This window comes from Aotus nancymaae, unplaced genomic scaffold, assembly GCF_030222135.1.
Source record: "Aotus nancymaae isolate 86718 unplaced genomic scaffold, 86718_ANA_hifiasm-v0.15.2.pri h1tg000065l, whole genome shotgun sequence".
NCBI classification, from domain to species: Eukaryota; Metazoa; Chordata; class Mammalia; order Primates; family Aotidae; genus Aotus; species Aotus nancymaae.
Window position 1 is genome coordinate 6562645 of NW_026988480.1, and position 13337 is coordinate 6575981.

The window sequence follows — 13337 nt, forward strand, 5'->3', positions numbered from 1 at the left end:
GAATACTAAACTACACAATAGTCCAGGATTTGGACATTGCAAAAGCAAATTTACGACACATAAAAAGAATATTTAGATGAGTTTCCAGGAGACGACCAGCAAACGATGACCATTTTCTGACACAGACCTTCTCAATCCCCATTTACTACCCCACTAAAAGGGTGTATTCATTTGATGAAGAAAGATACAAAAAGGAATCTGTTTTGTTTTCCAAGCTTTTTGACTCCCCCCAGACTCTTGACTGGTGTGAAGCCCAAGGGTGCACTCTAGTGATAAGAATCCAATTTATGGCATGTAACAATAGCCTTTATTTACTGTTTCAATGGCAATACTTGTATTAACAATTATCGCTGCTTTTTGAAATGCAAGACAATTAACTCCATTTCTTGACAATTGTTGCCCCTAATTAATGCTTTGATTCATTCCAATCAAATTAATTGCAGTTCCTAGATTGATTACAGACCACCTGTCTCAAGACCATTGCATATACTCTACACTCTTGCTGGAGTTTTCTTCCCTACTCTCAATATCATATCTTTCACTTTCAACACCCATCTTCAAGATTCACCATGATTGGTTTCACTGCTGCTGTGATAAACATACATCTGCACACAGAAAAAGACTTAAAAGCAATATTCTAGAGGAAAACATAATTGGTTTTCAGATTACAGATGAATTCTAATAATGTTCTAAAACATTGTTTTAATGTCAAGATTATATAGAATTTTCAACTTGATAAATACAAGCAAATCTAGCAAAAGATAAATGTTCTATTTCTATAAAATTCAAATGATGTTTGGGAAATGCTGACTTCTGGCAAAACAGTTTATCAGTTCGATGAACCAGCTTTGCAGATTCTGAAGTTACTTCCCAGAAAAACTCTTAAAGTCAGTTAAAATCAGTTTATAAATCCATATGCAATGTATCTTATTCCAAAACATTGACATATTGCTGCTATTTCCACTACTCACCAATAAAAGAATGTCAGGTTTCCCCACCAAGGCCAGGGCTGTAGAGAGTTTCCGCTTGGTTCCCCCACTATAGGTGGCCACAGGTTTGTCCGCATGGGCTTCAAGGTGTAAGCGCCTAATGAGGTCTCCAGCAACCTGGAAGAAAGGAATGTCCATGTGCACACTGCCATTCACCGAAGTGTCCACCAGACACCTCATCTCAGTCCTGACTCCTGCTTCTCCCTCCCAATAACCCTGCCCAACTTCACACATACAATCAGGTATATCTCCTGAAACATCCCCGTTCACCATATAGGCAGTAATTGAGAGTGAACAGGTGGGAGTTTTCTGTAGCTGGAGACATCTAAGTAAAGGTCAGAATAATCACATCTGGAGTTCAGGGAGCAGGGTGGGCAAGAAATGCACTCAAGGTTGGGGGTCCAGATAAATATCCACGTTGAGGTGAGCAGAGAAGGGTATGCCAAAAAGAAAACTGAGAAGGAAATAAATGGGAATGAAACTAATAGGCAGAGGTGTCAAAACTTCAAGGCAGGAGACAACAGAGGTAGAAAATTATTTTTTATTATTTTAATTTTTTTAATTTTATATTCAGAGAGTCTATGTGCAGGTTTGTTACATGGGTATATTCTGTGATGCTGATGTTTGGGTTTCTAATGATTCATCACCCAAATAGTGAGCATAGTACCCAACAGGCAGTTTTTCACCCCATGTCCCATGCCTTGCCTCCACACCCCTGGATTCCCGTGTGTCTACTGCTGCCATCTTTGTGTCCATGTGTACCCAATGTTAAGCTCCCCCTAGAAATGAGAACACATGGTATCTGGTATTGTGTTCCTATGTTAATTTGCTTAGGATGATGCCTCCAGCTGCATCCATGCTGCTGCAAAGGATGTGATTTTGTTTTTATGGCTGGAGGGAATTTTCAATATTAACACAAGGAAGGAAATGTCTCTTCGACACTGAGAAGCCACTCTTTATGTTTGCAAGCTCAGAGTTTGGTTTATAAAGTAACTAGAGGTGGAGAAGAGAATGGCGGCATGTTTCTTATTTGCAATGGCTGAAAAACATTTTACTAAGTCCCGAAGATGGTGGCAGCATTTATCAAACCTCCCTCTCCCAGCCACAGAGGAGTGATCATTCAGACTGCTTCCAAGAGCCTGGTGTTCACAGCTCCTTTATTCTTCCCTGCCTTCCATCCAGCCATCTTATCCCACATCCTTGAAGGCACAGCCCATATTTCCCCTCAGAAAAAAATAATTATTGCTTCTTCTGTGTGGTATATGTGTCACCTCTTCTGTGTATTGTATGTGTCTATAGAACACTTTTATTTAGTGTTTCCCATTGTAATTTGTACCACACTATATTTTCTGTTTCCAGTTCTGTCACCTATGCTGGATTAGTTCTTCCTGATGTCTAAGGTAAGCAACTTTTTTGTTTCCAACTCAGCATAATTTTAAAATTTTGCAAACAATTTTATTTAACTCTTGTGACCATAGAGATATTAATATAAATTCATTTTTAGACATCATCATATAGCCAAATTGACCAAGATCACACATCTTAATTCAAATTTAGGAGAAAAGGGAAAAATTCTATAAGACTATGAAGATGGGTTAATAACTGTGAATCCCAAATAACTGAATAAAACATAAATTTAAACTAATGTGTATTCTCTTTTTGACAAGTGCATAAAAGTTAGGATAACAATAATGATAATGAAGTGTTAAGAACCTCCACAAATATTCAGATAATCATGCCTCCCAATAAAATCTTTCAACAGAAATTCTTATATGGCTTTATTTGTGCCACTTCAAAATACATCACAAATGAATGAAGTGGCTCAAGGACTGGTCTTATGGTAAAATAGCATAATTCTAGGAAATGCAGATTTCAAGGCACAAAAGATACATAAAGATGAAATATTTAATCTCCTACTATCTGCCAAAGATCATCTCAAGGTCAGTAGTTTGTCTTATTGAAAGTAAAATCATTTTCACCAGAATGTTTTATAAGAATCATCCCTTTTCCTGGCTCCATTCAGACAAATTATTTCAATTATCACAAGCTGAATAAAAATTCATTTAAGCGAATTTTAAAATATCAAGATGAAACATTTTATTCATCACAAGGAAACAAACACAAATATTAAGGGAAGTGCCATAAAATTGAAGAAATACAGATGCCTGGCATTTCCGAAATTAAAGAGATAAAAGAAGTAGTAATGTATCTTCATCCAAATTTTTCTCAAAGAAGAATGGCCAAGAAATGTAAATCAGTGCTAGATAAACACTCATATGAGAGATGAAGGAAGGGAACCAAGGAGGCTTCCTGGCAAAGAAGGTACATGTCCACATAAAAGAGAAGAAAAGTAAGAGCAAGGTAGACCCTGTTAGAAAGCTTTATTTGTCAGGAAAAAGCCAATGCAGTCCTTACTTCATGATATCTATATGTTCTTGGAAACCACTTTAACGGAATCAACATTTAATGAAACCAATTTTATCATAAACTGATTGGTAGAAACGAGAGTTAAGTTCCTATGGCATATTTCTGGTCACAAAAACATCTCCAAACTTCTAAATAAAAATAACCCTTCTAATAACAAACACTGAAATAAATGTCAGCTAAAAACATGATTTACCCAATTATTCTAGTTCAGGGTTGAGGGTGGTTGGAGCCTATCCTGGAAGCTCAGGGCACAAGGCAGGAACCAGCCCGGGAGAGCATGCCATTCCATTGCAGGGTACACTCACTCACCCACATACACTCACCCACATGGGCTCAATGTAGATGCACCAAAGAAACTAATGTACATGGCTTTGGGACACTAGAGAAAACAAGCATACCCGGAGAAAATGTATGCAGACCTGGGAAAGTGTGCAAACTCCTCTCCAACAGTGGTCCTGGCAGAAATCAATTTTATTTTTCCCATCATTGTAATAAAACAATGTTGAACTAAACAACCCTATTTAGGGACCTGCTGTACTGACAGTGGTGAGGCTGGCAAAAATGACAAATTGTGAAAGTGATTTTTTTGGTTATGTTAGATCTATAATTATTACAAGAAAAAGAGAATGAAAATGTGTATGTGTGTGTGTGTGCATGTATTAGAAATACATTTTTAGTTACTCTCATCCATGTTATTCAAAGATTAGCAATATACAAATGAAAGCTGATAAACTGACAAATGAAAAAAAACAATAATATAAGCACCTGGTTCTGGAGAAATGCACCTGAGAATGCAAGATACATTTTGAATGAACTTGCCAAATTATTATTGCATATTTTTATGAAGTTAGGAAACATATGTCATGTTTTCCCAATTTCACAAAAGGTTAAACGTTACAGCCTACAAATTCTGGATTAGTTAACCACATGAAGGATTCCACAGTATACAGGAACAAATGTATAGTTTGATCCAATGTTTTCTAAATGTCCTGTTGTCAGAAAATAACTGAAGATAGCCTAATAAGAAGTATTTTGCTACAGTCTTTTCTGTACTCAGCACTACTGTAAAAGTAATGGCAAAAGCAATGCCTTAGCAATCTGGCTGACAAAATATGCCTAAAATCACAAAATGTCAAAAGTTCACAGAATCTCTCCCTGCAGTTTGGTATTTTTCTCTCATGGAGCTCTACGAGTTGTACCACACGTAAGGCAAGAGATTGGGATGCATTCATTTTGGGATGCATTCGTTTTGGGATGCATTCGAATGGAAACTGCATTGGGATGCATATTCTCAGTGCTTATTCATGTTTGGCACTTAGTAGGGCTTCTATCAATATCACTAGAGCCAAAATAAATTGCCCAGAGATTCACACATGCATCTGTTGGACTCCAAGGCCAAAGTGTTTCCACTAGAACACATAATGGCCAGGTCAACATTTTCTGTGAGATTAAAGATCAAACTGAGTAGTAAAGTAGGAAAAGGGAACCAAGGATTTCAGATGGAATTGTCTTCTCCTGGCCCTTCCTCAGGATGACCTCCTTTCCCCATTCCTGCTATCTTAAAACTTCTAGCTCCTTCTAGCTAAACTGTGTGAATGGAAAAAAACTTAAAGATAAAAATCGTATCTTTAGAGAAGATAAGGGAAAGCAAGACACAATAGGGATATTCCCTGGTAGGGATGCACAGGTATTAATAAAACTAAGATGATAAGGGGTCATACCTCTTCTATACCAAGGAGAATTAAAATGCAGAATTCGCCAAATCTCTTCCCAATTAGAAGTATTGTTTGGTTTTTTTGGTATGACACTATCACTGAAACTACCTAGTATGATCAACTTTTACACATTTTCTCTAGCATCCCAGACTATGTAGCCCTTATCTCTTGCATGATTTGGTAATAACCAAATGATAGAACTTCATGTAAAATTTTTTATCAGGTTAATTAAATTCAGGCTCAAATATGTACACTGCATAAAACTGTGCAGTGTAAATCATGAGAAAACCGAAAATCGTTATGTTAACTTGACGAACCTAATTTCAAGCTTTATCAAGTGGCATCTTATTCTTACCTCATCAAACTTTTGAAAGGTGGGAGAAGTGAGTAATTTGACCATACACAGAAATGACCAGCAAGTGAAGCACAGGTGGGCTGGCTCAGCCAAGGGATGGGCTCTGAGGGTCCCAGGGAGGGAGGAGAAGGGACTATGAGGCTGAACAAAGGAGCCTCCCAGCAAGCACAGAGGGTCTTCCACTAGAATCATAGAGCATACAATGGTGGCTGTCCATATTACAATGAAAATAGATGGCAGCCTAAAGGAAACAACCAAGGTAAGCAGCAGATATGTCTAAAGATTACCCCCATATCTATGAGTTCTGAAAGCCTGGAGGTGAAGCGCACATGCTGAGCCCAACTCCAGCCCAATGGAAAGCCAATCAGCAGGAGGAGCTCCATGTTAGAGAAGTCATGCACTAAACCCACACAGTTCCCACTTCTTTGGCCACCCCAGGGGTATTAAAAATAAGACTGAACTGTTGATACCACCAGGAATTCCATCTTATACAACAAACAACCTGAATAAGTGTCAGAGTAACGTCTTAATCAAGAACTTGTACCCTGAAGCTGGTTTATATTGTTTCAAAGCAAAACCTTGCCAAATACTAGCCATGTGAACGTGGGTAAATTGCCTCATTTCTCTGGTGTCTCAGTTTTCCTGTGTCTCTGCATCTCAATTAAACTGTGTCTAATTCTCAGTTTCTTAAGTGGAAATAAGCATCTACTTCATACAGTTGCTGTAAAATACTTAGAACAGGACCTGATATGTAATAAATACTGAAAGATAAAACTATTGTTTTCCATTATTTTATAATCATTCTTTCTGGTCATCTTGTGATAAGTACCTCAGAATGGATATACCTCTTCTATAACTTAAATATTCCCCAAATACACAGGAGACAGAATTTTTCCAGAAAAGGAGCTAACTCCTTTGGTAACAGATGCAAAAGTGTGTTGACATCTTAGAAACAAGAGTAAGTTGCAATACTTTCTGTAAAATCAGTTTCAGTTTTTATAAAGGAAATGAAGCTAGTTCCTAATTGGTTACCATTTAAATAACTTTTCTTGGTAGAACAGCTCAGAAAAACAAAATTGTAAGACAGCTGAGTATCAAGACACAATTGCCCTGAAGGACAGAAAGAACCAATCCTTACTATATTAATGAGAGCTTTTTCATAATCATGTTTCTCTCAAAAAACAAAGGCACCAGCTTAACGCCTTTGCCAAGAACCCACCTCTTTCATCAAAAACTAACAAGGAGGAGCGGACAGAGATGAACACTGATTAAAAATTGAGCCAACAATTAGTCCTGGAGTCCAATAACTGTTTAACTACAACAGCAGGTCTCTGTGAAGTGGTCATTTATCTTTGCTTTATTAAGATGGGCGATGGGAAAAGGGACCAGAGTCCTTACAATGAGGTGCAGGCATTCTATTTAGTTTCACTTAAAGTTAGAAGCATAAGAAACAATGGCTGAAGGATTATATAAACACAACAGAGAATGTATGTTCATGGACCAGCGAAGGTGAAGGCTATTAGTTTTATCTACCGTGAGTCCTAGAATGTTCCCTCTCCCACAGAATCAAATTGCGAATGCATCATAGAAGCCACTTATTTCTGCTTCTAGTTCAGAATCCAGAAATCCAAGGAGCACACACCCCAGACTTTCTATAATGAGGTGCAGAAAAGGTAAAAATGTGTTTAAATAACTGCAATTTTGATGGCTCATGGTACAACGTCCTAAGCTGTCAATCAAAGCTGTCTGCTCTGCTTCACTGACCTCTCCTCATTCAGGAGAAGTGGCATCTGTCTCTTGCTCTCTCACTGCTCCACCTGCCTCACTCCTGTCACAGGCAGTGATGCGGGGTATGGGGGATATGGGATCTGCAGTTTCTGCCACTCCTTCATTTCCCTAAGGCCACCTAGAAAGGAATCCCCTGACAGGGAAATCTGTCCATCAACTCTGTCCATTAGGAAGTCATGGACAGGAAATCTGTCCATCAGGAAGTCATCCCTCCAACAATCGCCCAGATTCCACACATATTTTGTGCCCACTCCTTCATAAGCCCTGAAAATACAGAGTTTATGATAATTCTTCCTGAATACAAAGAGTTCAATAAATGTAAAAGGCCTTTAGAGAGAAAAAAACAGCAAGGGGGATACAAAGTTATCAATGATGTATTTATGCTTTAACTTTGACCACATGACTGCCTCACACAGATACATTTCAAATATATAATGCGAATAAGGCAAATATATTTTATGTTTTCTTCAGTATAATCATATTGAAAAATCTCTTGCAGGTAAGTTTACCTGATACTACAGTTCCTTCTCCTCACAGGGTGAGAGAGCTCCCTTGGAGCCAGAGGTGGCCATCAAGCATTCCTCAATGGGTCCCTTTATCTAGAAGACCCTAGGGACATTTACCTCAGGGATGCACTGCGTTGGAATCCCACGTAAGCTGCAGTAATAATGGAGATGTTCCCAACCAGTCAGAAGCTCGTCCAGGGCATCCTGCTGTGGACAGTAGCCAATGAGCACGCCTGCGGCGCCAGCAGAAGACAGGTCCACGGTGTCTCTGCAGAGAGAAGCAGCACAGGCTGAGAACAGCAGCTTCCCAAACTGGCATCACCCCATTTTTAAAATGCTGCTCATCAGTAACAAGCCCACAGCAGTTTATTTAAAACAATTAGTTCATCTCACAAGAATAGGCTCAATTCATGAGAAATAAAGGATACAAGAAGTCACCCCAAAATATGCCTCTTTGGCATATGGATTATTTTGACCTAAAGGCAAATGAGAACCAGAAGACACAGAAAAAGCTCTTTACCTCTCCTCAACTGCCTAAAAACTGAGTATAAATGTCTTCTTTTGAAAAGGAAATTCACATTTACAAAGTAAATTTTCATTTGTAAAGATGTCTCCCTACCAAAAAGAGAGCTACTTTGCCAGATAACTCTGAAACGGAGAGACTCTTATCTGCAACCTTTCAATTAGGGTTGAATTAGAGACAACCCTAATTCACCATACACTTCCTCCCTTCACCTTCCCATAGCTGGCATCCCCTGCCCAAAATCCCCAAATCTTTTTTTCTTTGTTTAACCTTATAGGGTGCATAAGCCTCAATCACCTGGCCAGCTACTTGAGTCTTATTTTTTGTGTGAAACTCCTGTAAACTAATACATATTAATAAGAAAATAAAAGTTTGAACATAATCAAATTGTTTTATTTTCTTATTAATATGTATTGCTGAATCAGATGGAAAGACTATATTTAGTTTTATAAGATTCTGCCAAACTGTCTGTCAAAGTGGTTGTACCATTTTGAATTCCCATCAGCAGAAAATGAGAGTTTCTATTGCTCCACATTATTGTCAACATTTGGTATTGTCAGTGTTTCGTATTTTATTCATTGTATTAGGTATATAGATGTATTACATTGTTGCTTTAATTTGCAATTATCCAATGACATATGATGTTGAGCATCTTATCATGAACTTATTTGCATCTGTCTTCTTTGGCGAGACATCTGTTCATATCTTTTGCCCATATTTTAACTGTGTGTCTTCTTATTGTTTAATTTTAAGGATTCTTTGTGTATTTTGTATACAAGTCTTTTATGAGACATGGGTCTGCAAAAAAATTTTTTCCCAGCTATGGATTGACTTTTTAATCTCTCAACAGTATCTTTTGCAGAGCAGAAATACACTTTAATGAAGTCAAACTTACCAACATTTTCTTTTATGGATCATGCTTTTGATATGTATCTAAAAAGCCATTGTCAAATCCAAGGTCACTTAGATTTTCTCCTATGTTATTTTCTAGAACTTTTATAATTTGCAGTTTACAGTCAGGTCATAGGTCTGCTTGGAGTTCATTTTTGTCACAGGTATAAGTTAAGTTCCCAGATTGATTGTGTGGCATGTGGATGTCCATTTGTTTGGCACCATTTGTTGCAAAGATGATTATTTCCCCACATGATTGCCTTTGTTCTTCTGTCATCTATCAGTTGACTGTATTGGTGAGGGGCTAGCTCTGGGAATTAGCGTGACTTTATAGTAAATTTTGAAGTCAGGTAATGTCATTCTTTAGATTTTTTTCTTCTTCCGTACTGTGTTGCCTATCATGGATCTTAATTTCCTTCATTTTAGTTCCGATTGCATCCATATTCTCCTGTCTTTCAAATTCAGCTAGTACATGTGTTATGAAAGTTTCTACATTCATGTCATAAAATTTTAACCTTTAAGTCATTAGAATATCAACTGTTAAAAAAAGCATTCCCTTATGCTTAACAAAAATATTCATGCATAATTTTTAGTTACAATCTTTCATAGTGCTCCAGTTTTTGTACCATAATTATTCTGATGTATTATTGTTTATGAATGCATTCTCATAAGGGGGGCAAGATTGCCAGAAGAAAATACAGAATATCCACTTACATTGGTAATTCAGATAGACAGTGAATAAATGTTAAGTGTAAGTATGTACTGCAAAATGTTTATATGTGTTATTATGTGTTATACAAAAAAAAATCTACTAGAAATACAAGTTTCAAGTATTTTCTGTATAGGGGAATATTTGTAAATGTTAATGTATATATTATCTATGGCTTCAAACATACCATCCATGTGCTATATTATCCTTGTGTTTTATTATCAAAATTGAAGCTAAAATGGGAGTCGTTTTCAATAGCCCATAAAACAATGGAACAGCTGGATAAAATGCAGAAAAATCTATTTAAAGACTAGGAATTAAAGATTCAAATCCCAAAAAGAAGAAAAACTCACTGAGATGAGACATGTGTTTTGTTTGTTTTTCCTTGAAGTATTAGTCACAGATAAAATGAGGAAGAAGTAGTGATACTATGGAGAAAGTGACTGCTAAAAGGCAAAGGAGCCAAGCAAAGCTGTTATTAGTCTTTAGAAAAGATGAAAATTGAGGTTCAGGGCTACCACAGCAGATAGGACTTGAGGGGCCAAAATCCCAGAGGGAAGAAAGTAAGAGAAACTCTGTAACTCTAGGTGTCTCATTCTTGAGATGTTCATTAATGCATGAGCAAAGCAGGCCTATAATTGAAAAGGGAAATCAAGACACAACTCTAAGAATCTAACAAGTAAGTAAACTGTCATTCAGCAGACATTCAGGTTTTGGGACTCTGGTAAATAACCATGGCTTTTAATAAGGGCCACTCAACAGTGAAGCCAAAGGAAATGCAAAAATAGACAAGCTCTTTAAAAAAATCATTTAATAAGATCGTCTCATTTTCTGAGATAAATTTTCTGAGACAATTTTATCTATTCTAATTCCATATCAAAGATAAAGAGAATTCTTTCTGAAGGAAAACAGAATCATCCAGAGTCTCTAAATGTTTTCATTCAATCAAACTTTATCAGTTATTATGGGTTGAATTGTGTCCCATCCAAAATAATAATAATCATGTTAGACTCCTAACTCCCCATACCTTGGAATACGACCTTATTTGAAGATAAAATGTCACAAAGAAAATCTAATTCAAATGAGGCTACTATGGTGGGCCCTAATCTGGTATGATCGATGTCCTTTAAAAAGGGAAAATGTGGACATAGACACATACATAGAGGGAAGCTTACATAAACACAGAGAGAGAAGATGGCCATTTATAAGCCAAGGAGACAGGCCTGGAGCAGATCCCTCCCACACAGCAGTCAGTAAGAACTAATGCTGGCAACAGCTTGATCTCAGACTTCAAGCCTTTAGAACCATGAGAGAGTAAGTTTTCCTGGTTTAAGCCACTAAGTTTGTGTTTTGTTGTTCTTGTTGTTGTTGCTGAGATGGAGTCTCACTCTGTAGCTGAGGCTGGAGTGCAGTGGTGCAGTGACAGCTCACTGCAGCCTCAAACTCCTGGGCTCCAGCAATCCTCCCATCTCAGCTTCCCAAGTAGCTCAGACTACACACATGCAACACCAGGCCTGCCTAATTAAACATTTGTTGTTGTTGTTGTTTTGCTTTGTTTTGTTTCTGTTTTGTAGAGATGGAGTCTTGCTGTGTTGCCCAGACTGTTCTCAAACTCCTAGCCTCAAATGATCCTCCCACCTTAACTTCCCAAAGCACTACTGGGATTAGAGACATGAGCCACTGCTTCAGGCCAATGGCATATTTTTACAGTAGTCCTAACAAATGAATACATCAGAAATATCATTTTAAAAAACTGAGATAAAAAACAAACAACAAAAAAAACCCACAAATGATACAGACATTGGAGTTATCTGACAGAGATTTTAACATAGTTTAATTAATAAATGAACAAAAAGGAGGAAAAAGAGGTGAATTACATCAGAAAACTGAAATCTATATTAAAAATAAAATAAAAATTTTAGAGCTGGAAAGTTATAACAAGCAAAATTAAGACAGTAATAGAGTACTTTAAACACAGTAATATATAGTAACATTGATATAATTTGATAAAATACCAATTTCAAAAATACTAACAATATCACTTAAGATAGATATTAAAAATAAAAAGTATATGATACACCAAATTTCTACATAGAAATGTAATAATTTAGATGGAATAGAAAAATCCCTTAAAATACAACATACCAAAAAAGGAAAGAGAAAGCCTCAAAATTTCTAATTCAAAAAAGAAACTGAATCGTTAATTAAAATTCTTTTGAAAAATTCAGACCCAAATGCATTCATTAGAGCATTCTTTGAAATATATATGTAAAAATTACATGTATCATACTATTCTGGGAACTAGAAAGGCTGGAAACAATTTTCAAGTTACTTATTGAGGCCATTATTCCTTGACAATTAAACCTGACAAATGCGTTTCAATAAGTAAAATCACAAGATAATTTCTCATAATAGTCATCACAAAATTTTAATAATTATTACTCAATTAAATCAAGTGATATATAAAAGGGGTATTAACATTTGACCAAGTCAACGTTATCCACGAATTCAATATTTTAAAAATAAAATTTAAAAATTATTTAATGTAACATAGTATACTAAAAGTATAAAGAAAAGATGAGAAAAAATAGTAAAATGTTAAAATTATTGCTTATAAAAATAACTGTGCATCTAGTCCCAACTAATAGAAGGCTGAAGCAAAAAGATTACTTGAGCCCAGATGTTTGAGGCTGTGGTGAGCTATGATCAAGCTACTGTACTCCAGCCTAGGTGACAGAGCAAGACCCTGTCTCTAAATACATTCTTTATAAAAATAAACAAATAAAAGTAAAAACTTGAAAATAAAGTTACAAGCCAGAAAGAGAAATATAAAAGAATTTTCTTAATTTGATTTTTAAAAGTATGTATGCCAAGTCCATAGAAACTATATATTTATGTTAATAATAAAAAATTTATTTATCTTTTTTTTTTTTTGAGACAGAGTTTCACTCCATCACCTAGGCTGGAATGCAGTGGCATGATCTCAACTCACTGCAAGCTCTGTCTTCAGGGTTCAAGTGATTCTCATGCCTCAGCCTCGCAAGTAGCTGGGATTACATGCATGTGCCACCAGGCCCAGCTATTTTTTTTTTTTTTTATTGTTTTTAGTAGAGATGGGGTTTTGCCACATTAGGAAGGCTGCCATTGAACTCCTAACCTTAAGTGATCCACCCGCCTCAGCCTCCCACAATGCTGGTATTACAGATATGAGCCACTGTACCCAGCCTATGTTAATCTTAAAATATTTAAAGTCTTCCCCTTCATATCAAACACAAAAGTAAGGTCCCCATTACCACTTCTTCTATTCAACATGGTAATGTCAGTGCTGTCCAGTGCAATAAGTCAAGTTAAAAGAAAGTTATAAAGATTGAAAGAAAATAATAATGTTGCATATGTTCAGAAATGACATCTTTATGTGTATAATATATACAAAA

At 36.5% G+C, this 13337-nt stretch overlaps 1 protein-coding gene across 1 annotated transcript in view; it reads right to left on the bottom strand.

Annotated features, from left to right (window-relative positions):
• ABCA13 (ATP binding cassette subfamily A member 13) overlaps positions 1–13337 on the bottom strand; it is a 437440-nt gene that overhangs the window by 51824 nt on the left and 372279 nt on the right. Inside the window, exons 56-57 of the mRNA XM_064366685.1 lie at positions 7898–8048; positions 972–1106 (exon numbers count right to left, since the gene is read on the bottom strand). Of these exons, the coding sequence (XP_064222755.1) occupies positions 972–1106; positions 7898–8048 (286 nt within the window). The remainder of the gene's footprint in view (positions 1–971; positions 1107–7897; positions 8049–13337) is intronic.